This window comes from Simochromis diagramma, unplaced genomic scaffold (genome assembly GCF_900408965.1).
Source record: "Simochromis diagramma unplaced genomic scaffold, fSimDia1.1 OVJJ01000816.1, whole genome shotgun sequence".
NCBI lineage: Eukaryota > Metazoa > Chordata > Actinopteri > Cichliformes > Cichlidae > Simochromis > Simochromis diagramma.
Window position 1 is genome coordinate 10,838,450 of NW_024386908.1, and position 26,729 is coordinate 10,865,178.

The 26,729-nt window shown below is 40.9% G+C and overlaps 1 protein-coding gene across 1 annotated transcript in view; it reads left to right on the plus strand.

Annotated features, from left to right (window-relative positions):
• sema3aa (sema domain, immunoglobulin domain (Ig), short basic domain, secreted, (semaphorin) 3Aa) overlaps positions 1-24,265 on the plus strand; it is a 35,897-nt gene extending 11,632 nt beyond the window's left edge. Inside the window, exons 2-17 of the mRNA XM_040035402.1 lie at positions 704-864; positions 2,236-2,298; positions 8,017-8,136; positions 8,894-8,984; positions 9,077-9,196; positions 11,077-11,219; positions 11,613-11,727; positions 11,833-11,902; positions 14,302-14,446; positions 14,545-14,764; positions 16,180-16,271; positions 16,368-16,409; positions 16,651-16,808; positions 19,974-20,041; positions 20,138-20,286; positions 21,437-24,265. Coding sequence (XP_039891336.1) covers positions 704-864; positions 2,236-2,298; positions 8,017-8,136; positions 8,894-8,984; positions 9,077-9,196; positions 11,077-11,219; positions 11,613-11,727; positions 11,833-11,902; positions 14,302-14,446; positions 14,545-14,764; positions 16,180-16,271; positions 16,368-16,409; positions 16,651-16,808; positions 19,974-20,041; positions 20,138-20,286; positions 21,437-22,153 — 2,474 coding nt within the window. The 3' untranslated portion in view covers positions 22,154-24,265. The remainder of the gene's footprint in view (positions 1-703; positions 865-2,235; positions 2,299-8,016; positions 8,137-8,893; positions 8,985-9,076; positions 9,197-11,076; positions 11,220-11,612; positions 11,728-11,832; positions 11,903-14,301; positions 14,447-14,544; positions 14,765-16,179; positions 16,272-16,367; positions 16,410-16,650; positions 16,809-19,973; positions 20,042-20,137; positions 20,287-21,436) is intronic.
• The last annotated feature ends 2,464 nt before the right edge of the window (positions 24,266-26,729 follow it).

A 26,729-nucleotide genomic window follows, 5' to 3' on the forward strand; every position in this document is an offset into this window, starting at 1 on the left:
ACTTCAGCCGATATGCCAGGTCTTTGGTTTTCATTCAGGTTGACCACATATTATAAGTTTATGCATGATGGCTTCGCACACATGTGCTGTAGTATACGTACAGCCGCAAACTCGTTTATGTAACATAGTAACCCGTTTAAAGATACATGGACACCTCCGCACATACTTGCTTACACAAAGTGTCTCCCCTGGCCTTTACTCCATATGAATTATTCAGCCAATCACACGGCTGAGCAGTCTGAACCGCGTCCCTGATTGGGACATGCTGTGTTCACTTAAAATGTCTCACGCTATACTTGACTGACAAGTGTCCGTGCAAGTGTTTGTGTGGAAACACAATTAAGGAAACATGAAATCTCCTTAATATCCTACAACATTATCATAGATAGGGAAGAACTCTTTGTTTGTTCTTTTTTTTCCTGCCATTGAAACGTGGCTTTGATTAAAAAGCATTCACTGGTACCGACTGATTTAAGATATGAATAATTGTGATTTCATGCAATATTTAATCAAAAAGATACCGTGTGTTGCAAATGCATTTTTTACACTAGTCTTTTGTGGTTAGTCCAAACTTGGTGGAAGTGCGTTGGATAAATATAGACTTGTTTCTGTCATTTAAAAAAGCTTTTCTTCTGTCGTATAGCCTTTCCTTCACCCTTTCTGTGCATCTAAGAATCACCGTGTTTTTCTTCTTTCCTTCCAGAGATGTTAGAGTCTAGTAACCTCATCACCTTCAATGGCTTGGCAAACAGCTCGAGCTACGACAGTTTCCTATTGGACGAGGAGCGAGGGAGACTGCTGGTTGGAGCTGAGGACCACATTTTCTCATTTGATCTCGTTAATATCAACAGGGACAACAAACAGGTAAAACTCTCGTTTCAGGTTTGTCTAAAAGTCGTCTCTCTCTTTCCATCTTTCCCTGCCTGCTGCTCCCTCTGGAGTCCATTACTCCATCACTTTCTCCCCTCCCCTCATCCCTCCCACTGTCTGTCTCGGTCCAGACGAGGCTGTCCATAATTCCATTACTCCACCTGGACTAGGTTAACAGTCTCTTTTATCTGATTCGGGCTTCTATCACAGACACACAAGACTGACACAGACTTGCCTGCAGGCTGCAGAGAGCTGAAAAAGGGAATGAAAGTGCTGAAAAATACATAGTCAATGCGGAAAGGGGAAAGTGCGTCTTTTAAATCTTTTGCCCTTGGCTCGGATGTGTAGTTTTTCCCCCCCGCCTTTCCTTTTCGTTCTTTTGTTCTAATCTTCGCATCATTACGAGATAAAGGCCAAAAAAGCAGTGATTAAGCAAATCTAATGTAATTATCCTAAAAAATGTGCAATGCAGAATCCCATGAGGGGAACAGTCAGCTGATCTAGAGAGGAGATAAATCTAGGAATAGAGTGAGCAGTGCGTGTGTCTATTGTAAGCACATAACAGTGTGGATATGTGTACGTGCATACATTTGGACATGGAGATATTCATACATTTCCATTGTCTGCAGACATCTGTGTGGCCAGGAGCAAAAAGTTCAGCTCTGTCGCACCCATTTTTGCGGTATAATTAAGTATAATCTTTCCCGTACTTATTACAGCTCACACATGCATGCTCATACACTTCATATGCCCCATGTGTGTTTAATTCATGTGACACCAGAGGCCACAGATGGATGACAATGAGACCTATCTCTTCCAAAGGAAAGTAGCAAAACCCTGGTTTCTTTTCATATTTGAAGTGAAAAGTACAACCTTATGGCGAGGATTTCAAGCGTAGACACGCTGTAATTTAAACCAGAACCCCTGTTTAGACTGTATAAAATGCCTGTATTGACAGCAAATGTCAGAGAGGGCAATAAAACGTATATTAGTCAATTTCAATAAAACATCAGATTTTATTTCTTTTTCATTTTCATGTCTGTCAATAAAACTCTTCTTAACTTCCCTTTAATGCAGTCAATCTTGCGCTGTTCTACAATCCTTATATTTATTTTATGTGCACATATGTTTTTGATGGAATTGCCAAAGATATAAAGCGAAATAAAGAACTGGGTAATCCAGGAAATATCTTTCTTAATCATGTCCTGGAATTACACGAGGCTTGCTTCTTTCCTCTGATTCACTCTATCGACTCACTGCCTTCCAGTTTAGTGTTTCATGAAATGACTTTTAAATGTTCCTCTCAACCCCCAGCATGATATGACTTTGCTTTTTTTCTTCTTCTTTTTTTGTTCATTTGCACAGATTGCGTGGCCCGCCACCCCCTCTAAGAGGGATGAATGCAAGTGGGCAGGGAAAGACCTAGGGGTAAGTCCACATTTATAACAGCGTCATGATTAGAGCTGTTCCGTGTAATGTTTGCTTTTTGTCACGGAAATTACATGTCTGCTCTGTCTTCAAATTTCCCTTTTTTGTTTTTTTTTTAACATCCTAATAACAATATAAGACAGAAATAATTTCAGGGCCCAGCAGCCGTTAAAGAAACACTAGCACGAAGAGGTATTAAATTAGCTCAGATAAAAGTCGTGGTGCAGCACTCGTGTTCCATTTCACCTCTGGCACGCTGTACTCTCTATAGGCTGTCCCACAATGACACCTACATCTAAACACACTGTACAGCAGATGTTCAGTCACACGATAGTGTACACAGCATGTCGGGGGCACAAGGACAATGAGCTTATTTGCTTCCGCGATGTACAGTTTAATTTTGGGAGCATGTTTATCTATGTGCCTCAGAGTGCGCGTTTGTGTGCATATTTATGTGGGAGTGTATTGTTTGAGTTCTCGTTATCTGACGCGGTGTGTTAGCTCACATGTCGCAAGTTTGCTGAACGCACTCTATGCTGCTGACTTTGTAAGCAAAATGGTGTTAGTGTGCTTTATTTGTATGTGTGTGTGTGTTTCTGTTTGGAAAGGCCCTGGCTGCATTGTATCTGATCCTAATTTCATAGCTGGATGAGTCTCGAGTGCGGTGCTGCTGGGTTTTTTAGGATTATCAGGAATTGCGCAGTCTTTTTAAATCATAGTGGTTCCGCTGGGATCTAACTCACTAGCGACTTTTTGGGTTTCGCACAACCACGTAGGCAATACTTCACCTTCACTCCCTCGTGCAGTGGAAAGAGTGTGCTCTGGCAGCACAACATCACACAAAATGCAATGATGAGGTATTTGCCTGCTGTGAAAATGTTTACCCTTGAAAATGAGGCGGTGAGAGCAGAGACAGAGTACAGCACGGAGAGGCCTTGATTAGGACATTACTAAAGCATTCAGAGCTCCCATAGTGATGCATTTCCCCAAACCACAGTTTACAGCGGCAGAACAAATGTAACAGCTGCCCCCTAAAAAATGCCTGATGGCTGTATCACTATCCGTGGTAGAATGGCTGTGTAACATGGTCCAAGTTGTTGCATTTGATTCACCGAACAAAGCGTTCAGAGTGTGGATTTACGATTTCGTAGAAGTGCCTGATGTCATTTCGGATTTGCTGTCCAGCTATTGTAGACATTAATGGGAAAATAATACTCTCGAGTTATCCCACATTTTCAGTGCATTTTCTTTATTTAACTAGAGAACTCAACATTATCTCAAAATTCATTCAAGTCATTTAAATGTTTACAAATCTGTCCACCTATTTTCCCCATGGGAGGTCAGCATTAACAACCAATCCAACGAGAGCCATTAATATCATCCGGTAATGACTCATTTATCCTCTGCGGGTGTTGCGGTTTTCACATAATGGCATGGTTTGTGATCAGGGAAGTCATTTTTCTCCACAGAATAAGAAAGAGCCGCAAGTTTGAGTGACCATAACGACCGTCTCTCAGTGTTTAGGTGTGACCTACCTACCACATAGCTAATGATTCTAACTGAGACAGCCGTGTAAAATCCCAAACAGAGCTGACCCTGGAGGGGATTATAGAAGCTGATGAAATGTATATAACGAGGGCCGTGAGAATGATGTGGGGGGACATGCGCGCTCGCTGTTCAGCAGTACACAGAGGGAAAAACCATTAGACCCACAGACACACAAAAACTTGCAGGGTTAAGGTCAGCCACAGGGCTTCAAGTTAAGTTAATGATAACACACATAGTTAAAAGGTGTTTAAATACATGGAAAACCCCAGTCTGTTAGCATGCTGTCACAGATTTTATATTAAGAGAACAGTTAGACTTAAAGGAGATAGAGTTATTTGCTTTCTTCCAAAAGTTAGACAAGAATATTGATATTACAGTCTGTAAGATAAATTTTAAGATGCTGTAACAGCAAACAGACAGGAAACAGGAAATTAACCAGTCTGCCCATTTCAACAGGTAACAAAATCTGCCTGCCAACACCTCTAACTCACTGATTAACATCGATCTAGTTTGTTCAATCAATGAAATATAAGTGGAAAGGACTTAATGGAGTCTCCACCACAGACGGATAGATGCACAGTACTGCGCAAAAGTGTTGGTCCACCCCTTGTTTCTTTATATTTTTTATTGGAAAATGTAAATAGGTGCAGAGATTTACTGAAACATCTATAAATATACATTATATATACAGTATTATAGGGTAAAGCTGAGTTTTTACAATTCTAATGAGCTTGAAAATCAATATTTGATATGACCAAAGCTTAAACTCTCCTGAGCCTTGATTTAACTTGGTTGCACACACGGGCATGGACAACTGGAGATACAACAGCCCAGTCATTCCCGTTATAGTTCTTTGAAGTCCACTCGAAGTCCGCGGCCTGGGGCACATGCATAGTTAAGGCATTGAATTAATTCATCAACTATGCATGTGCCCCAAGGACGGCGAGACCACATGCTCACAAAACACAGGCAGGCAAGTGGAGTCCAGTGGACTTGTGGATACAAAAAGTTTTCATGTAATTTCTTGAAATAATCTTAAGGAAAAGTTCTCCAGACTTTCTCTTGAAAAGCATTCAAAGGCTGTCTTTATTTCCATCCTCTGTCAAGGTGACTCCTTCAATAATATTGAGGTTCAGGCTCCAGGGAGACAAGCAAATGACTGATAGTGTTCCCTTGTGTGTTTTTCTATCAAGATATGCTTTGCATTGGCAGTGTGTTTGTAATCATTGTCATGCTGCAGGATCAAGCCGTTTCCAATCAAATGCTTTCCAGATGGTACTGAATTGTCGATCAAAATCTCATGGTATTATTAATAATTCCATCAATTTTGATAAGATCCGCAGCACCACTGGCTGAAATGCAGCTCCAAACCATGACAGAGCTTCCATCATGTTTTACAGATGGCCGTAGACACTCACTGTTGTTCCTCCCTCCTGACCTCCTCCTTGACGACTTGAGCCAAACATTTAAACTTCGCATTTATCACTTAATAAACGCTGCTGCTTTTCTTTCCACTTCTTGAGAAATATAGCATACCGCAGTCTTTTCTCCATGTTTGCCTTCCATAAGAATGGCTTCATGACAGCTACCCTTCCCCTCAAAGCATTCCTAATGATGTTTTGATGAACAGTAGATTGATCGACTGATGGGTCAGATGCATCATTCAGATCCTGTGTCAGGTCAGCTGGAGTTTTTCTCATTTCTTAAGCAAATGATTCCCAGATACTGCTGTAGGTAGTTTTTAGGCCTTAAACTTTTTTGATATCTTCAAATTATCCAAGAGCATATGAAGGGTGGCTCAAACCTTTTGCACAGTACTGTGGTCAGTATATGGTTTTGAACCTCATATTTTGAAGCTCATTAGCAGTTTGGCTAATGCCATGCTAGTTTGTTTGAAATTACCATATTTATCAGCTAACACTAGCAATCCCTGCTAATTAAGGCAATGTACCAGAAATACTAGAATTTAGCTCAGCAGAACTGGAGCCTCATCTTCTTGGATGGGCTGTACCTCACAGTAGGTCATATTATTGATAATTTCATGTTTCAGAAACACTAACAGCATAGATATTCAGTACAGTTTGTTTTTCTACCTTATGCTGTAGCGTCTTTTTTCAGCTATCGTTACAACCATGAGAAAATCAATGAAGTAGCCTCCTGTAAAACCACAAACTCTATTTGTTTTTACACTTTTTACAATACAAACAAATGCATGGACAAGCTCATTTTTTAACCTTCAAACAGACCTCCAGCTAACAACCTTGCTAAGCTATTTAACTCTCGGGCACACAGATATGTGAGTGGTATTCATGCCTTTAAAAACAAAAAGTCAGTGGTTTTCCCAAAATGTCAAACTTTCTCTTCGTGCAGGTTACTGCTGAGGAGAAACAGTTAGAGCTAAAACAACAGTTTTTACCTTATAGAATAATTACAGAAAATTCTGCTTTTTTTTGAGGGGGAGGGGGGGGAGGCGGCTTTGCAGTGAGTGATCCTAGAGTTTATTTTGAGCAGCACTGGAAAATGTCAGCATCCATTTACGGCTCATATAAGAGACACCATCAAATCATCAAAGCGAAATGTCTGCGAGCTTGAAAAGACTGAACAGATACATGTGTTTTAGGGAGGGAAGAAGAAGGATAATTTGGCTGCCTGTGTGACGAGGGCTGTATTTGCAAATCCCTGAGCAAATGTGTACTTATTTGTTAGGTAGATATCCAGCATGTATTTATAATTAGGCAAACCCCAGCCTAATCTCTTAAACACATGTGGCCAAATCAGCTCCTCAAGGCTGCTAATAGGCCTCCTACATTAACCAATCCCGTTGATTAGCACTCTAATAAACAGTCTCACACCACTGGGACTTTCAACACGCACTGCAGCGCCAACCCAAATATCCTCAGTAAATTCAAACATATGGGTCGTTAAAGATCTGTGGTAGATTTGCCTGATTTTCCTTACAGGTGGGATTTCCTTAAAAGAGACTCACTTTCACACACCAACTGGAAAGTCCCTGTTTAAAATTAAATTCCAGCAAATCTTTGCTATATTATATTCTGCTTTCTATTAGTCTCTATTTTCAGTTTTTCTCTAATAAAAACGTCAAGTTTATTTTCACAAAGCATACCAGTTAATTTAAACTTTATGATATGAAGGTGGCAATTGGCAGAATGAGGTTACTGTTAACATATCGGATCTTTCATGAAGACCAAAGGTCACAAAGTTGCATGTGGCTGTATAATATCCTACACTGGTAACATTACAGCATAAACAAAGATTGGTATCACATTAACAAAAATGCATTTAAAACAGTTTTCCAGCCTTAAATCTCACGGTATCCTGTAAGCCACAGCCTTATAGCCAAAAACTTCACATTTCTGGCCAAAATGTAGGTCTGTTTTATGCTAGTTTTTATGATTGTTTAACTTTATTGTCATGTGAAATGTGGTGTAAAACTTTATGCATGCTGTACAAAACTCCACCAGCCTGTAACATAATTTAACCTTATGCCTGCAGCATAACTGCAGCATATTATAACCGTAGGATATATAAAAGTTATAAATAATTCAGTCTTTTAAAGTAATAGTTTAGCCATGCAACAGTAGCTATAAAGTTATGCACTTCACACATATTGACATATAAACATATTAATATGAAGACGAATTATTATAGTCAAGCGATCTTCATGCATGCTGTAAATATAATATTCATATAATAAAAATATATTCTCAGTAATTGCAAGTTAAAAAAGTATTTTTATTATATTTAGGATTTGTGAAAAATTGTTTGCTTGCCACACTGCAGTCTCCAAAATAAAGAAAGGTTCTTATTTTTTACTTTTTATGGTCATAAAAATGCTTAAATTTCTAGCAAACTGCTATTAGAAGAAATGCAAATTTTACGTCATAATTTGGTAAAAAGTATCTGCATTAATATATAAAAAAACAAACAACTATTTACATTTGACGATTACCACTGAAACCTGTGTGAACTTCATCACTAGAACAAACTTTATATCACCAACACCAGCTTATGTAAAATTGGATTATTCACTGGAAAATCATGTTTTTTTCCACAGATAAACACAGTTTTTTCATTTGAATATGCCTGATCCGTATTAAGTTATTATAATAGCGGAGGCTTTATGTTCCTGTGTCTCATTTCTTTTTTTAGAAGGAGTGTTCTAACTTCATCCGTGTCCTTCAACCGTACAACCAGACCCATCTGTACATCTGTGGCACAGGAGCCTTCCACCCCATCTGCGCTTATCTGGAAATGGGCAAGAAAGCAGAGGTAATTCATTCGGGGCTTTTATTGTAACCAAATGTTTTGGGGTTTTAATCAGTTATATATATGCAAAGGGTCATTTAAATCTTAAACTGACCATTCATTAAGAAGGCATGAAATGTGACAACAGCGCTATAGTAAATTCATGTGAGAGAAAGTCTGAGTATTGTCTAACGTACAGCCGTGTTCATTCTCTCTGACGATTATCTTCTCATCAGTGTTGTCTTTTGTGCGAAGCAGTGGAAAAAAGCGGTCACTACATGGTTCAATTACAGCTGTCGAATATTTAACAGCCTTCCATCCTGCATTAAAGTTTAATCAGTCATCTTGAGAAACTTCTACAGGTTAATCAATGTACTAGCATGGATCCTGCCGTCCAGCAGTAGGGAGGGGTAGACCCTAGAGGCGTTCACTTCAGTTTAAAGTAGTGCTGACAGTCTGTAACTGATTGAATAAATTAAAAGCCACCAAAAACTCACTCGCTTTTCTTTAAAAGACTCAGAGGTCGTGTCTGTTTTTACTTAAATTTACTGCATATATTCCCTTTTTTGGTGCATTTGGTAACCAAGGGCAGCAGTGTAATAAAACATTTCTTGTTTCTCCTGTGTGGAGGAAGTGTTTTTTTGCATCCCACTCCCCCAAAGTAGCGCGCTATAATGAGAATGTATTGTAACTTGAAACACGTGCTATAAATGTACCTTTAACCATGCTCGTTGTGGCTTACACTGCCCTCATTTCGATCTTTGACCTTTTCCCACCGCAGGACAACATCTTCCGACTGGCCTCACAATTTGAGAACGGCCGCGGGAAAAGCCCCTACGACCCCAAAATGCTCTCAGCCTCACTTCTCCTTGGTAAGTTTGATGTGTGCTTTTATTACTTCCAGAGAGGACGCAGTCACTTCAGAGCTGGTCATTTGTTCCTAACTATTCTTTCTCGCTGGCAGATGGAGAGCTGTACTCGGGCACATCTGCTGACTTCATGGGAAGGGACTTTGCCATTTTCCGTACGCTGGGAGATCATCATCCAATCAGAACAGAGCAGCATGATTCAAGATGGCTGAATGGTAAAAAAAATAAAATAAAATCGTAGAAGATGAGCTAAGAGTGAATTCTTTTGTTTCTCATGTTCAATTCAGCAGTTGAATTTTTCATCATGGTGTATTCTGCTGAACACTTCTCAATTATATTTCTTCCTAGTAGCAACAGTTAAGTATAAACCACTTGAGACTGCAAAAACTAGATAACATGACTCAAAATACTTTGCTATTAAGGTAAAATTAGACCATTGTGGTCTCTATAGACCTCAACCTTTCGCTAAAAGCTGGATGGAAATCCCTGTCATTGGCCATTATTTGGAAAAGTATACCATTGAGCTTTTCAGCAGACTTTGAGGCATTAAATTCTCTCGCAAGTCTCCAATCATTTCCATTCATGTGCAGACATCAGATATCAGAGCCCATTCACAAAGTCAGTGGATTTGCCTGTGCTAGCAAGATTAGCGCTGCAGTGAGGGTTATTGACTGCTCAGTATGTCTAGCTATCTTTCGGCACCACAGAGGACTTAGGGAGCCACAAAAGGTCAGTTTGAACCTTTCCCTCAAGCTGTGCCATCCCCCCCCCACCCTACCCTCTTTCCCACAGAACTAATCCGCTCTTAGCTGTTTTCCTCCTGTAGTGGAGTCGAATTCCTCCCAGTCCCCCTCAACCGCCCACGTCCCCCTCCCCAGGCACCATCAAAAATCACAAACACTGGTCTCGCCAGTGCTGATTACTGTGACATATTAATAAAGAGCAGTATAAACCGAGGAAGTCATTGTTATAGCGTTAATCCTCATCGATCTTTCACCTTGTTCAAACAAATACGCTGGGGATTGTATCCATTCGGCTCGGCAGAATCCAGCGTCTTCTGCACAATGAGGGGATTGTAATTGCATGGATTACCGGGGTGGAGATATTCTATTGAGGCTTTATCAACAAGGTTATATGGTACTCAAATGTATCAAGAGAGAAACCAGGGAATGAATCCCTAATAGCAGCTGATTCTAAAAGGATTTGGGGTTAAACTGTAGTTTGGTAGTCCAGATTCATTTACGCATTCCTTCACATTTTAATGACCTCTTGCTTATATGGATGGTTGGATTTCCTTTGAATAAAGCAGCTTTTTGTTTGGATTATAGGTAATCAGTGGTATGACTTCAGTGGTCAGCAGCTTGGTTTTGTTTTATCTGTGGTGTGCGCACACAAATTTATGGTGGTCTGCATATAAGGGCAAACATTCATGATGGAAGTATGAAGTGTGTGTGGGGTACACACAATTCACAGCAGAGGTCTCGCACCTGCGCAACCCTTATAAATCTGCCTCCCACTTTGGCCGCATGCTCCTTTTTCACAGCTACTCTATATCTTAAACGCCCATGGAGGTGTAACATGGCACTGCTTGTTTCTCTCCGCTTAAACCCCCGAGCTTTTGGACGTAGGCTCACTGTGGCGACTTTTCCTCGATTCCTACGCCCCCTTTATGCCAAAAGATCCCAGCCCTAAGGCCTTGGCTCCTACGTTTAGCTTTGATTTCCTCTTGCGCTTAAAGTCAGGATAAATTTATTCAAGTGTTACCCGGGACAATCAGAGCCATGTGTGTTTGCGAGGATGTGGTCTAGAGACAGGGTTTATGTGGGATTTGGATTTGGAGCGCTCACTTGAGGTAAAGTCACATACTATAACACCATGGTGTAAAGTGAAGGGCTGCTATTACCGAGCCGTGACTGGAGAATATCGTGTGGGGGGGGGATTGGTTACAGAGGTGTAAAATAGGGGTGAAATGATTGTCACCAGGGCAGAGGTTGGATTGTAAAATTGTATTTGTGTCTGCTGGGGTGAGTTTATGAGTGTGAACAAAGTTTATGTGCTTTATTTGTTTATTTTTCCTCTATTTTCTTTCTTGTAGATCCCAGATTCGTAGGCATACACCTGATCCCTGAGAGTGACAACCCCGAAGATGACAAGATCTTCCTGTTTTTCAAAGAGAACGCCATGGACGGGGAGCACACTGGGAAAGCTACTATTGCCAGAATAGGACAACTGTGTAAGGTAACATCACACACAACCCCACAAAACTGTTATAACAGTGTGATGTGGTGTCAATACGATTCTGTTACACAAAAAAAGTAGCATACTTCTTATAAAAATAACGATCATATGCCCATAGTTAACCTTTACCTTCCTTATAAATGCCTTATATAGTATAAGTTAGAGGTGGGAATCTTCAGACACAACGCCCCACAATACGATATTATCACAAAACTTCACACATGATACAATATAGAAGGAGACTGCAGTCCTATTTTTATTACTGCAATATGTTTTATAAACAGAAACGTAATACTTCTGTAACATTTTTAATAAATGTGATATTTGCAAGGACCTTACTAACAAAAGTGCATACGGAGGTTTGAGCTGACAGCACTTCAAATGTTGTTGCAGAATGACATGGGAGGTCACAGGAGCCTGGTCAACAAATGGACCACTTTTCTCAAAGCGCGGCTAATATGCGCGGTTCCTGGCATCAATGGCATTGACACACATTTCGACGAACTGCGTAAGTGCGTTTTTATTTTATTTATTTGTGTCTTTGTTCGATGTGGAAAAATTCCAACCTCACCTCAGACCTTCACCTTCACACATTATTCTTCTCGCTGTTTAGAGGACGTGTTTCTCATGAGCTCCAAGGACCCAAAGAATCCAGTTATCTACGCCGTATTCACCACATCCAGGTACAGTCTTTTGCCCTTGACCTCCAAAGTGAGCATGCAAGGGTTTCAAATGTTCAAACTGCGTGACAGATGCTGGTAGTATCAGAATTGTTTTGTTGATGTGTTGCTAAGAGATCAGAAAGACTCGATTATTTCAACGGTCAGCTTTCCTGTATAGGTTTCATCCTCTGCATTTGAAAAACACGCGCCTCGTATTTCTTTTCAAGAAGCCTTTCTTTTCTCCTCCTTTATCCTGCCCCTTTATCTGTAATTTCCTAACCATTTTAAATGGCACGGCACGATGCAAGCGACCAAGTGCGCCTCTGTCAAATTCCCAGACGGCGCTCTCGTAATCCACTTACAGGTGTCTCACGGATGCTTTTCTCTCCGAGGGTAGCCCTCCCCTCGTCTCAGATTTGGAGATTGCTTTTATCCGATTCCCCAATTCCTCACTACCTGTCCTGTTTTTCACTGAAACCTTGGCAGGCTTGTAGGAAAATCAGATTATGGAGCAGGAGGGAGCGAGAGAAACATGATATTCACTTAACAGAAATCCACGGGGGTTTTTTGTTGTTGTTGTTTTTTTTCCTCCCACCCCCCTCGGCCACCGCCCCAGCTTCGAATGGGGTTTTCAGAAGCCGGGTGTGTCTCTACTGAAGCATGTGGAGAGGTGAAGGCATGGGGCAGGGCAGATAAGTGAGTTGAAATGGCACAGATGGTGGCACTTATCGTGATGATGAAGATGATGAATTTGCATTCAGGAAGGAGGAGGGCTTTTTGTGTGTGTGTGTGTGTGTGTGCGTGCGTGTGTGCTGTGCGTGTGTGTGTGTGTGTGCGTGTGTGTGTGTGTGTGTGTGTGTGTCCGGTACTGTTTCTGCACCGCTTCATCAATCACTGCTAATGATAAGACGAGCTGAATAGAGGAGCGGTGCAGGCTAACGCATGGTGACAGGCGCCTTGCTTTACCAGACCTGTTTGGCTTTTCACTGCTTTCAGGGATGTATTAAAACCCAGAGGTTGGTGGGCGCTGGTGGGCGTACACCCACGTATCCACGTCTGCCGACACACGCACGCACACACACGCGTACACTTTAAAATTCAATTATGGGGCATTGAGGAATTAGAGTGGTTTAATTGGTTTTCTAAGTGGCCGGTTTTCAGAGATGAATAGAGCAGAGATTCAGAGGGACCGGCTTTTAATATCACTGCTTAATGAGGCACAAAGAAGCTGCCACTGACAGATCAGTGTCTGATTGTGTACCTCTGTGTGTGTGTGTCTGTTTGTGTGTGTATGTGTGTGTGCATTCTAGGGGTGAATTTGCATGCCTCTTTCTGTGTGTCTGTGTGTATCTGCACAAACACATTTTCACCCTTCTTCATAAGCACAGATATTGGAGCGTCTTTTTTTTTGCCCCTGGAGTTAATTGAATTTCTCTGTAATTAACATTTTCAAATGCTAATCCATTCATCTTCCATGCTTTGTGGAGTACTGTCGGCTGTGTGTTTGCCAGCCACATCCCTAATTAGGCTGATACAACTTCCCATTGCAGTCAGCAAGACAAAGGACATCTCGAATCATTTTGAAGCATTCGGTTCCTGCAAGTGAAGGAGATTTGCTGTCCAAAAGAAAATCTGTAATTGTAAAATGTGACACCTGGAAAGTAAATGAATGATTATTTGGGGGGCATTTATCCTCATAAAGTAAATAATTCTAAATCTATAAAACTGTGAAATAGATGAATAGATATGACGGAAGGTTTATAGACTTCACGCTCTCCATAGACTGCAAGCATCGTGCTTATTCTGTCATAATCTCCACAAGAATATTTAATAACTCTTGTGGAGTATGCATGTTGGAATATTCATGTGAAACTCCCCGATTCTCCCATTTAATGACTCACGACTCAAATTGCTGTCTTCTGGATGACCCGCGAAAGAGCTTAAGTTGAAAAAATAAAATCCACATCACTTCCCTTTTTTTTTTAGCATGATTGATCGACCTTGCCTGCTTTCCTTGTGAAAGCAAAATCCACCCATCTGGCTCAAGCAAATGCTCACAAAATATTGGAGGGGATTTCAAATATGCTCTGAACCAGGTCTCCTGGTTTGTTGGTGGTGTGCCCAAATTCCTGTCTGTTCTCAAGAGGCTGGAAGCAATCAGAGAGAAGTTCCAATCTGTCATTGCTGTACTCAAGTAATGACAACTTTGCTCCGCTCTGTCTTTGTGCGATGATGGGTCATTTTGTTGTCTTTCTTCAGTTTTTAACAAGCTCCTAATCCCTGTCTTGTGACCGATCATTTACGAATCCCCTTTGTTTGTCTCTGTCATCTCTTTTATTTCACCACCCTCTTGCTTCCTCCCCCTCTTGATCCTTAAACTCACCCCTTCTGGATTTATTTCTTTTTCTCTCCTTCCACAGTAACATATTTAAAGGCTCAGCGGTGTGCATGTACAACATGGCAGACATCAGGAGGGTTTTCCTGGGTCCCTATGCCCACAGAGATGGACCCAACTACCAGTGGGTGCCCTTCCAAGGGAGGGTGCCCTACCCTCGCCCTGGAACTGTAAGGCAATTTAGCAAAAATGTTGTAAATTTATAAGTAATAATGAGACATTATAAGACGATATTAGAAGAAACAAACATATCACGTCTTGATCTCAGTGCCCCAGCAAGACATTTGGAGGTTTCGATTCTACGAAGGACCTTCCGGATGATGTCATCACCTTCGCCAGGGGTCACCCTGCCATGTACAACCCGGTGCACCCAATAGGGGGACGACCCATAATGGTACGCACAGACGTGGACTACCAGTTTACCCAGCTGGTGGTGGACAAAGTGGAGGCAGAGGATGGGCAATATGATGTCATGTTCATTGGCACAGGTATGCAACAGATGACACTGCAATAAATATACTGCTTCTATATGTTTATTTCAGGGTGGTCCGCCATAAGTACTTTTGGCGTACACTGCAAACAAAATCTGTTCAAATAAAGTCCAGTGTATTGTTTTAAAATTAAAGACATTTTTAACCACAGATAGATTTTTACAGATATTTCCACTCAAAAACAGACACTGAAAATTACAATAATATTTTTCTTTTTTTTTTTAACCGACTTTTAATTAATTTTTCAATTTTTTTTTATTTACAGTGTACTGGCATCAGTATCTAATACACTTAAAAAGCTTGATCTCACTAACAAATGTCTATGTTGAAATAGGGGGAGCTTGGGTGAAGATGGGTTTCAAAGCAGCTTGCAGAATCCAAATTTCACTTTTTGAGATTGCAACCCGAGTGTGTAAAAGGATATCATCATGAGCCATCACATGGCATTGGGATCAGTTGATGTACCAGTTGATTCCAATTAACTTCTTGGCCTGAACCACTGAGCTCAATTTGTTTTTAATTAAAATGGGATTAAAATAATCAGAAATTTGGGGAAAGACAACTAACGACTAACAGGACCGTTAGTCATAAATTATTAGTGATTTTTAATGGAATATCTGTCTAGGCACACAAAGACCCCTCCTGTGTTCCAGTGGTTCTTTGTGGTACTTAATTCCAGTTTATCAACTTTATAAAGCTGACTGATCGGTGGGAAACCCCTTTCCCAGTGATGTTAGCACAGCTGAAAACTGTTGTACTGATTAAAGGAGCAAAATGTTTGGATAGTTGAGCATCTGGATTATTGTAATGGACAAAGAAAAGACATTTCTTTGAAACTCACAGAGTATCATTGTTCCAGGAAATAAGAATAGAGAGAGAAGTGGGAGGCCTCTGTGTGCACATCTGAGAAAGAGCACATCAGAATCTATAGTTTGACAAACAGATGCCTCGCAGTGCCTTTACCTGGCAGCTTCATTAAATGGCAACTGAAAAACACCAGTCTCAGTGTCAACAATGAAGAGAGTCCTGGATGCTGGCTTTTCTCTGCAGAGTTATAAAGAACAAGCTGTGTTTTAGACTGGGCAATAAAATAGAAAGATTAGGATGAGTAAAAGAACACGGACGTTGAACAGAGAAAGACTGGGAAAAAAACCAAACAGAAAGAAAATATGCTGGAGAGCTTAATGCACTTGTCAGGCATGTCGAAGATTCCAGAGAATCTATTTTAATCGTTTTTAATTTTTTGATCTATTTCCATGTTTCTTCTTGCACTTAACATGTATTTTGAAGAAGGCACACACACGTATTTCTAATCTATTACTTAAAGCGTACATACATGCACCACGGATGTTAATCTATGACCAGCACAGGCCTGCATGTACACTAACTGTATGCTGTCTTTTGCATTTCAGATAAAGGAACAGTGCTGAAGGTGGTTACGATCCCCAGAGAAAGCTGGCATGACCTCGAGGAAGTTGTATTGGAAGAGATGACTGTCTTTAGGGTATGACGTTTTGTAATTGCGTGCTAATAGCCTTCCTATAAAAACACATATTGTCCGTAGAAGTGGTGTTAAATGGGGTTTATTTGCTTTGTACAGGAGCCTACTCCCATCACTGCTATGGAGCTGTCCACCAAGCAGGTAAAAACTTGCTTTCTCACTTTGTAATTAATCCAAAAGCTGTTGACAAGGGTAAAGGTCCACGTGAAACAAAAAAGCGAGAAATTCTCGGTCTTTAAACATACACTGTTACCCATAAGCAAAGAATGTGCCCACTGAGAACTAAACCCACAAGCACCTTCTTTTTTGCAAGAACCCTTCCAACTGAGGCGCACAGGAACATTTAATTTTTACATCCTTGCTCTCTCTCTGACTCCCACAGCAACAGCTGTACCTTGGCTCAGCCCTGGGTGTATCGCAGATGTCTTTACACCGTTGCGAAGTGTATGGGAAAGCTTGCGCTGAGTGCTGCCTGGCCAGAGACCCTTACTGCGCCTGGGATGGTGCTGAGTGTTCGAGATACTTTCCTACTGCCAAGAGGTAGGAGCCGGCAATCGCTAAACACCCTTCTTTAACCTTTATGTATCCTCGGAGGGTTTGCTGAGCATGCACGCTGCTTTTCAACAACATCCTGTATTAATGTCGTCACATGCAGTCACACCTGGGACTTATCAGTACACCTGCATTCTGCTGTTTTGGTTGGCTTTAAAACAATTGGTTTTAAATGTTATGCTCAAGGGCATCCTGATGTGCAGCCTCATTTCTCTAGCGTCAGACCTCCACTGGCTTATTAGTAAGTGTGGCGACTCCCAAAAAACAGACACAGATAGCCATTGTATGCCAAAACTTCTAAACATGGAAGTAATCTGAATATTACACCAGCACGAAATTGGGTCATTAAACACACATACGCACTAATTATGCGTTCCAAGAAAGTACAATCCAGCAACTTAGCCAGTAACAGTTGTTCTGAGTTGTGCTTCAATCATCCTACCAACCAAGACGCATTAAGAAATATGCACAAATATCCAAAGACAAGCAAACACACAATAAATTATAGCCACCAGGAGCTGCCTGACCACTTCACCCTTCAGCCAGGAGGAACATACACTCCCTCAAATTACCCTCTGTTGTACCCAGCAGGATTAAGCTGACCACTACACCACTACTACCCTCCCATACACACACATGGCGCGACACCCCCACGTCGTCTCATTCATCTAGAACTTCTCACACCAACAGAAGTAGGCCAGTGGGTATACTCCAGCTTGGCAAGATTACAGACGAGGTGGCACACCCCATGTTTAAAGTGGGGACAGGCTTCTCTCAGCTCTCCACTGCACTGCAAATATTTTCGCTACCAGAATGAGAACCAGACACCCAACCTTGCACGTGCTCAGATGGCCAAAAAAGACAGGAATGTTAGCCCAGGAAATGTACAGACGAGGGACACGTGGGATGTAAGTGGTCATAATTTTGTGTGGAGAATTCACACAAACATGCTGAGCATTTTTTATCTTGTTTTTTTTGTTTTGTTTTGTTTGTTTGTTTGTTTGTTTGTTTAGTCTTTTTTTTAAACCTTCAGTGGTTCTACTTTTTATCCCTACCTTGGTTCTTTCTCTTCTTTCCAGCCCTTGCCTCATGTTTGGCTCGCACCCAATTTGAATTTTGCAGCGGCCATCAGCGTTTTTTGAACCATGACAACTAGGAACTAGGGAGCCATTCACAGCTAGTCAGTAAAGCCAGACTTTGAAAACGCCTTGCCATCACATTAAAAAGCCAAATCACACAGTAGACTTTTTCATATGGAGAGGACAAAGACTGGGCCTGCTTTTACAAGGCGTTTCAAGGGCAAAACAATGCTGTATGTGTTTCATAATAACGGCTCATCGGAAGGCAATGAAGCGCACTGTTTCACTGCTCAGCAGGTTTATGTTTCTTACATTCTGCTGGGTTTTTTTTTCATCCATGTGATTTAACAGTGGAGTTAAAGGTTGAGTTAGTGCCTGTTTTCTTGGGAATTGGGTAAACATTGCCCCCAAGTGGTTAGAATAAAAAAGTACATAAGAAATAACTTGTCATGTACAGCAATGATTCCCAACCAGGTTACAAATATACCACTGGATACTTGCAAAGCTAATCTTAGATAAGTTAAGTAAAAGTACAATTTACTAAGTAGTAGCAGCCAAAAGAAATTCATAGAAGATATAAATAAAAAAGCAATGGAAACAAAGTGAATAAACGGTTAAGATCTCTCACTTACTGTAAAACAGTTGAACAGTTTTTACCTGATAGCATGGGTAATGATTTTCAATAAAATTTTATTTATATAGCCCCAAATAACAACAACAGTGGCCTCAATGTGTTTTATATTGTAAGGTAATAACCCTGCAATAAAGAAAACTGAGAAATTAAACAGAAATCTAATGACATGGGTCAACAAATGAAACAGTTGCAACACATTCAGTAACTAAAAAGATGTTTTTGTTGGGGGTTTTTTGCTAAATGTACAACTAACTATTAGCTAATGTTGTATGTTAAAGGCTAAATAGCATTTGGATAAAAAGTGATTTGTTGAATTTGTTAGCTAACAGTGTCGGCTAACTCTTAGCTAAACGTTATTGCGAAGCAGGTCAAATCTGTTCACTGTTTGTGTAATTATATAGCTATGAAATCAAGTATTAGCTTACAGCAATGGAATTGGAAGCTAATAGTTACATGTGGTTAAAAGAGTTAACTGACAGTAATTGAAACATTTTAGGATTGTCCAGATCCACTTTAATTAGTACAGTTAAACTCATTTATGTACAAAAAAAGAGTTGGGTTCCACATAATTCCACAATCTTCCAGCAAATTCACCCCAAGGTCAGACCTCGCAAGGCTCAGATAAACTGTAAAAACTTTAAGGGCAACATCTCCAACCCTAACATTTAGCATGCCAACTGAGAGTAAAGATGATAACAGTACAATTGAAAAAGGACTCAAATATGTATGCCTTGTGTGGTGTGATCACCTGGAGAAAGTTTCTTCACTCTAAAAAGAACATGACAGCGTAGCTTAGGTTTGCAAAATTGCATGTGAACAAACCACTAGACTTCTGGAATTGGCCATAATGCACAGTACCATGTTTGGAGAAAACCAAACACAGCATATCAGTGCAAACACCATAAACCAACAGCCAGCACGGTGGTGGGGTATTAATTTGGGTTTGCTATACAGCCCCAGGACTTAAGCAGCTTGCAGTCACTGAGTCCCCCATGAACTCCTCTGTGTACTAAGGTATTCTAACGTGCGGTCATCTGTCCGACAGCTGAAGCTTGGCCGAGACAAGATCACCCAACAGGTCAATGACTCCAAGCATAGCAACAAATCTGTAACAGAATGGGTGAAAAAGAAAAGAGAAAAGTGTTGCAGTGATTCAGTCTAAGTCCAGCCCTCAACCTGATTGAAATTGATCTCAAGAGAGCTGGACCTAAATGAATGCTAACAAATCTGAATGAACTGCAACAGTGCTGTAAAGAAGAGTGGGCCAAAATTCCTCCACAATGATGTGACAGACTGATGAAGTCATACAGAAAACTAGTTATTGCTGCTAAAGGTAGTGCTGCAAGCTACTGAATCATGCAGTTTACTTAGTTTTCCACAGGTCCTCATAGCTGTCTGTTTCCACCACTTCCATTCAGTTTCACTGTCGTTTTTTCACAGGCGAACCAGACGGCAAGACATCAGAAATGGAGATCCTCTTTCCCAGTGTTCAGACCTTCAGCATCACGGTACCTTAATAATTTCATACAAGCACATACACACTGTCTCCTCCTCATGCCATTTGCGTCTCATTAGTCTGTCTGCATGTGCTTTGCATTGAGCAGATGACATGGATGGCTTAGGGGACAGCGTGGAGGACAGGAGTGTGTTTGGTGTGGAGAACAGCAGTATGTTTCTAGAGTGCAGCCCCAAGTCTCAAAGAGCGCTCATCTACTGGCAACTGCAGAAGCCCAACGACGAGCGCAAGCTCGAGGTGTGTATGCCTAAGGTGACTTGCTAATATACTGCTAGATGATTATAAAATATATTACACATAGTTAGATTTCTTCAGACAAAATATCTCCATCCAGGGCTCCACCTTTCCTGCTCCATCATCTAGTGACTTATGACACTTCTAATCTTTAACCTCAGAGACCCAAAAGGGTGAAAACCACCGGGTGTGGGTGTTTAGATGAACTTTTGTACTGCGGCTGTATTTTTATAGCTGGCCTTTCTAGGCGTGGTATTTTAGGTACCAATAAGCAAAGAGAAATACGATACAAAAAAGTCCAGCTGTGTAATAGATCCACAAGTCAGAGGGTGTATTAAATGTGAAACACAGCCGTTAATAATTTTATATGGAAGGATATTACTGTTTCAGCAAAAAATAGTGTTCAGCTAAGAAATTAACCTAATAAGAATTTGCTGTGCCCACCCACACTTGCTGCATGATTTGCTGCTAAGTTTAAGCCAGCTTCTACTTTTTCTGGACAACATCACTCTGTGCTGACAGCCCAGGTGATTGATGTAGCTGCAGTTTTTCCAGTGTGAAGCAGCGTTAGCTTGAAAGGAACCTTTGGAGTTTGCTTCGATCTTTCTTACCAATACTCATGTATTCAGTGAGACCTGAAACAAGGCATTTCCTTTGAACCCTTGTTCATTATTGTTCTTCTTTCCTGACCAAATTTGACATTATAATGTAAAACGTGTTTTCTTTTTCTGATGTGACTTTCCTCGGTTAAGTGATACCAGCTGTAGAGATATATCCCTTCCCCTGAATGTAAGGGGGGTAAATGGCAGTATCTCCTTCCAGAAATCCTGATCTGATTATTAGAAATTGGTTTGGGGGTGTAATTTAATAGAAGGAATATTGTATAGTTCTGTCACAAAACTTCTCACATCAAACTTCATGGATTTTTCTGAGTAACTGGGTCATGATTTCTGGAAAGAGTTTTTCTAATGGGTTATTTTTGGGTAGTTTTGAGCAGTGCAAGACAAGTGTGAATCAATTGAGTCAGACATCTCTGATATAGATTATCGAATATGTACGTTTAAAAACTCTGGTTCATTCTCATGTTCCATCTTTATTTTTTTCAGTATTTTCACCCATTGTGTTCTTTGTCTTCCTCTTTGTTTCATTTCAGATAAAGCTAGATGACCGAGTGCTGCGTACAGACCAAGGTCTGCTGATACGCAGCCTCACTCAGTTTGACACCGGGGTCTACCATTGCCAGGCTGTGGAACACGGCTTTATCCAGCCTCTTCTACGCCTCAACCTCCAGGTCATCCCCACCCAGAGATTGGGTGACATCCTGCCTGGAATTCCTGGCGCGGGAGGTGGCGCAGGTCACTCGGCCAAGCACAGGATGTGGTACCGAGATTTCCTGTCTCTCTTGGACCACCCAGAGCTAAACAGCGTGGAGGAGTTTTGTGACAGAGTGTGGAAGAAAGAGCGCAAACAGAAGAGGGTGAAGACACCTAACAGCAACAGTCAGGGCAAGCCTGACAGCGCAGGCGGGTCCAACTCTGCATTACAGCCTAGAGCTTTAGCTCCCACTGCTCAGAAACAGCAAGCCAGTCCACCTCTCAGTCGGCCATGGCATCAGGCTGGAGCTCTAACAGTAGAAGAGCCAACACTCAGTCAGAATACCCAAAAGGGTATATTGAGCAGTGAGGCACCTAAGAACAACCAGAAAACCCAAAATGGCCAGAAGGGGCAGGCCAGGCTAGCTGGTTCTCAGCTCGCAGGGGGATCTCGGGCGAGCAGCCAACATGCAACCAAGTGGAGACGGATGCAGGAAAATAAGAAGGGACGCAACAGGAGGACCCATGAGCTTCAAAGACCTCCACGCAGCGTTTGAAAAAAAAGAAAAGAAAAAAAAAAGGACACATTATACCAGACCGACACACATGCAAGCACAAACCCACGCATCCACACAAAAACACACAAATACGTTCTATAGATGCAATGTGTGATTCAGTGACCTCTCCATAACAGCAGAAAAAGCAAAACATCTGAAACACTTTTTAGGTAGAAACATGAACTCCACACATGTAACGTCAGTGAAGCTCTCATTCAGACACAAAAGCACACAACCTGTGAAAAGGACAAAGATGAGAAGAGGACTGAAAAACTGGAATGCATACTGTAAATGTGTGAGGATATGCTGGTTGCCTGGGATACTGGCTGGCAGACACTTCAACCTCCTGTACATAAGCTACTAAAATAAGACCGGGACAAAAAAAATGTTTAGTGAGGTGTTTGTTGGTAAGCAAATGGACATAGCATGCTGGGAGGACAGCCGTGGAGACGTTGAAAGAAGCGGGAATTCAGTGCGAGCCGCTGGCCCGTTTGACCTGAGCATAGAACTGCTAAAAGAAAAGGATTCAAAACTCTTATTTTGAAGAACTGCTTGAGAGGAGAATAGAACCTCTCATGTCGTCTTTCAATTCAAGACGAGCAGCACGCTCACAGGAGGGCACAGAGGGGCTGCGGTTCGCCTCGACATGTGCACAGATGGCACCGGTGGTTTTCGCAGGACAGAAGCATTATTAGATGGAGAAATGAAAAAAAAACAACAACAAAAAAAAAAAAACACTGCAAAGTCATGCAACTGTGCAAAAGTGCTTCATCATAACCCTCTCCAACTGAGGCTCGGAAAGCATCGTGCATGTTGTTGTTATGTTTTAATAATAAGCTAATTATTTTAAGAGGCTCTTTTTTTTACACCCTTCCTAAAAAGCAAAAAGTTACTACTTTTTTTTTAAATTTGCTTTCCTTTCGAAACCAGTGCTTCTACTTTTGGGGGGCAAAAATTGCAGGCGACATAGTAGTCTTCAGCGTGCGTAACCCCTTCTGCTCCCAAGGATTCTGTGTATAAGTTATTTTGTTGTTGCTTTTTCTGGGATTTATAGGGCACAAATCCCAGTTGTCCGCTATGCTAAAAGCCCAGTCTGAAACAAGACTGCCAGTTGTTTGTGTACATATATACGACAAACGTAACTCTCTGTGTATATACAGTACATATACAGTACAAGAACACCACTTGATTATTATTTATTTGCTCATTGTTTTGTGAAAGGGTTGCATTTATTTTTGATATTATGGTATTTTTGGCTCATCGGTATATTAGGAGAAACAATGGCAACAGCAGCAAAAAAAAACAAAACAATCTTTGATGGACCAAGTGGCCGGATGTCTGTGTGTCAAGAAGGAATCCCCCTTTTTGAGGGAGCTGAACATGAATTAGAAGCATGAGTGCAGGGGTTTGTGTGTTCATTAAACAAAACGTCTGACAGAGATCCCACCAACAATAAGCACAATTTTGTCTCTTTTTGCCTTTCATACCAGATCATCTCACTGTTTTCCTCTTCTTTTATTTTCTCCCGATCCCATCAACATTTTTCATCCAGTAGCTATTATGTGTAAGATAATTTCCCCAAACTGAAAAACATTAGCTGTGAATTTCTGTAAGAAATAGTGGAGAAAAATGTTAAATCTAGTCTGAGGAGAAGACACATTATACTGCATGTGAATGCTACCTACAGTAAGTGCATCTTTTTTATTGTCTTTTTACGTGTTTTGTGTGAGAGGTTAAAAAAAAAAAAAAAAGAAAGGGAAAAAAAAAAATTCCTCAACGCAATGTGTGAATTAATTTTGCCAAACAGTGATATTAACAACTCATGATATCCTAGCCAAAGCTGTTTTAAGGTCCAAGCTCCTTAATCTTTGATTCAACAATGGTACCTCCTGTCTCCCCGCGCCCTCTGAGTTCATGACGAGAGTAATGTGTCAATGCAATAAATTAGGGCAAGATAGTGTTCCCTACCAACGCTCAAAAGTTTGTTGTGTCCCTAATCCGGGTCTTTCCCTCAGAGTTAGAAATGTGAGAGAGCTGAAAGTTACCACTGCTGTAACACAGTTCTTTTTGGCATGCATTCAGTTGTCTAAATAAACATCTCTGTTACAAGAACAAGCGTCTTTGTTCTCATTCATGCCAAAAAAAACCCTTTCGATCCGCCCTCACCCTCCTACAATTAAAGGTCCCAAGGGCACCCTTCTGACCCTGGAATGTGTCTCTCAGGTTTCTGCTCATAACACCATGTAGATTCATTCTTTCATGTGTGTATACACCTGTTTTGTTGTTGTTGTTTGTTTGTTTGTTTTCAAGTTATGCTCTAAAATTGATATTCTTAATGTCTGTTGCGTTACACTCCGCCATTCCAGAGCTGGACTTTCCTGAGGAGAGGTGACTGGCCATGCCTTCAAGACAACAGCTCATTCAGGCACTTTATTACCGATATAAGGAAAAAAGCATGGCCTTTTCTCTGATTTTGAGAGCCTATAGAAGAAGTGACTCTTGCATAATGGAACCCTTTTTACAATTGAGACAGTTGTGTGTTAGTTTGAGAAAACACAGCTGTGTCATTCTGATTAAATAATTACATTTTTGTAATTTTGGATTCTGACTGCATTTAAAGTCATGGTGGAATTAGATGAAAAGTCTAGACCCACCAGCATTGGGTTCATCTTCTGGGAACGTCCACACAGAAAATGAATTTCTGGAGAAGAGTCACTGTTTATTTATGCTCAACTTCATTAGGTAAACTGGCTGAACTAGGTGGTTCGCATTGCACCATCAGCCTGAACTTCTGCTATATGGCAGAAAGGATCCATGCTTTCACGTTGTTAATGCCAAATTCCGACCCTACCATCCAAATGTTGCAGCAGAAATAAAGACTTAGCAGACCATTCAATATTTTTCCAATCTCCCGTTGCCCAATTTTGGCGAGCCTGTATGAATTGTAGCCTCAGCTTCCTGTTCTTAGCTGAAAAGAGTGGTGCCCAGTGTGTTTTCTGCTGCTGAAGCCAATCTCCTTCAAGGTCTGACATTCAGAGATTCTCTTCTGTATACCTTAGTAGTGGTTATTTGGGTTATTTGTTGCCTTCCTTTCAGTTGGGAGCAGTCTGGCCCTTCTCTGGATTCAGCAAGGCATTTTTTGCCCAGAGAGCTGCCTTTCAATGGATATTTTCTTTCTTTCTTTTTTCCCTCAACATTCTTTGTAAAGCCGAGAGATGATTGTGTGGAAAAAACATTCAGATCAGCAGTTGGTGAAATATTTTAATACTCTATTTGAACTTCAACAGGTAGTCTTCACCATACTGAAATGCATCGAGCTGCTGCCAGAAATTGGCATTAACATACAGTTGGACAGGTATCTCTAATGAAGTGGCCAGTAAGTGTATTTTACACAGATGAAAGCTCTACTGGTGATGGTAAGGGAGCATAGCTAACATTTCCACAGCAGTGTATTAAACTCTGCTTATTAACTTCGCAGAAAACACTTTCCATCGGGACTATTTCTTGGAATAAAAGTTTAGCATAATAAGCTTCTGGTTTTAAAGAGTCATTACAGACATTCTGGCAAACCACAGTTGGAATATCCCTGGCACAGCACATAATGAGTTAGGTGAATTAGTTTGCAAGGTTCTGTGCATGTCGGCTCACTGGCACTGTTTACTGAGGCATCGTTACCAAAATATTGTCCCTTGTGCGTGCCCGGCTATGACAAGTGTCCAAATGTCTGCCTGTTCTGGAAAGCTGGAATGTCTTGGTGTTACATTTTTAAAGTGCAATCTGCATAGTGCTTTAATAATGAATGCGCCTTTATTGTGTTGTGATGCTGCCAAAAATCTCAGGGGCAACTTGTGCAATAGAAACTGACTGCAAGGCTCGATACCACTTGAGATAAGTGAGATTTTTATTTCTGGAATTTGACTGAACTAACTCTTCACTGCTAGCAAACATCTACACCCACATTTGAAGCTTTCTGGGGAGTTAACTCGAGTTTTGATGACTTGCAAAACTGACCTTTTTACTTGCCAGAGTGGATGCATTGTTGATGTTTATTAGAATATCAGCAATCTTCCTGTTCTATATCCTGAAACTGCAACGCTCGTCTTTCTTTAAAAATATTGTTAATTATGTGTTTTCTAGTGATCACGTGCCATCTATAGACAGCCTTAAACTCAGACCCAAATATGCTTCTCATGAAGATCCACCAGAGGTCGCTGCTGGCCCACCACCTTATACCCTTATAACGCTATAACACACACACAAACACACACACACACACACCTATATATATATATCTATATAGATATAGATATATAGATCTATATAGATATATAGATATAGATATAGATATATATATATAGATAGAAATAGCTTCCATTCAAATCCAGGTGCAATGACTTCAAAGGTAACGTGTGGATGTGTAAGTGCATGCATGTTGTATGTCAGCTGAAGTGATTAGACTGGTGCAAACAGTTTCCCTGCCCCTCAAGTTTTATGCACATTGTGAATTTACTGCTCCTGTTACCATGACTACTGTCCTTGAATGTCCTGTGTGTCAGTCTGAGTTCTTAAGATACTC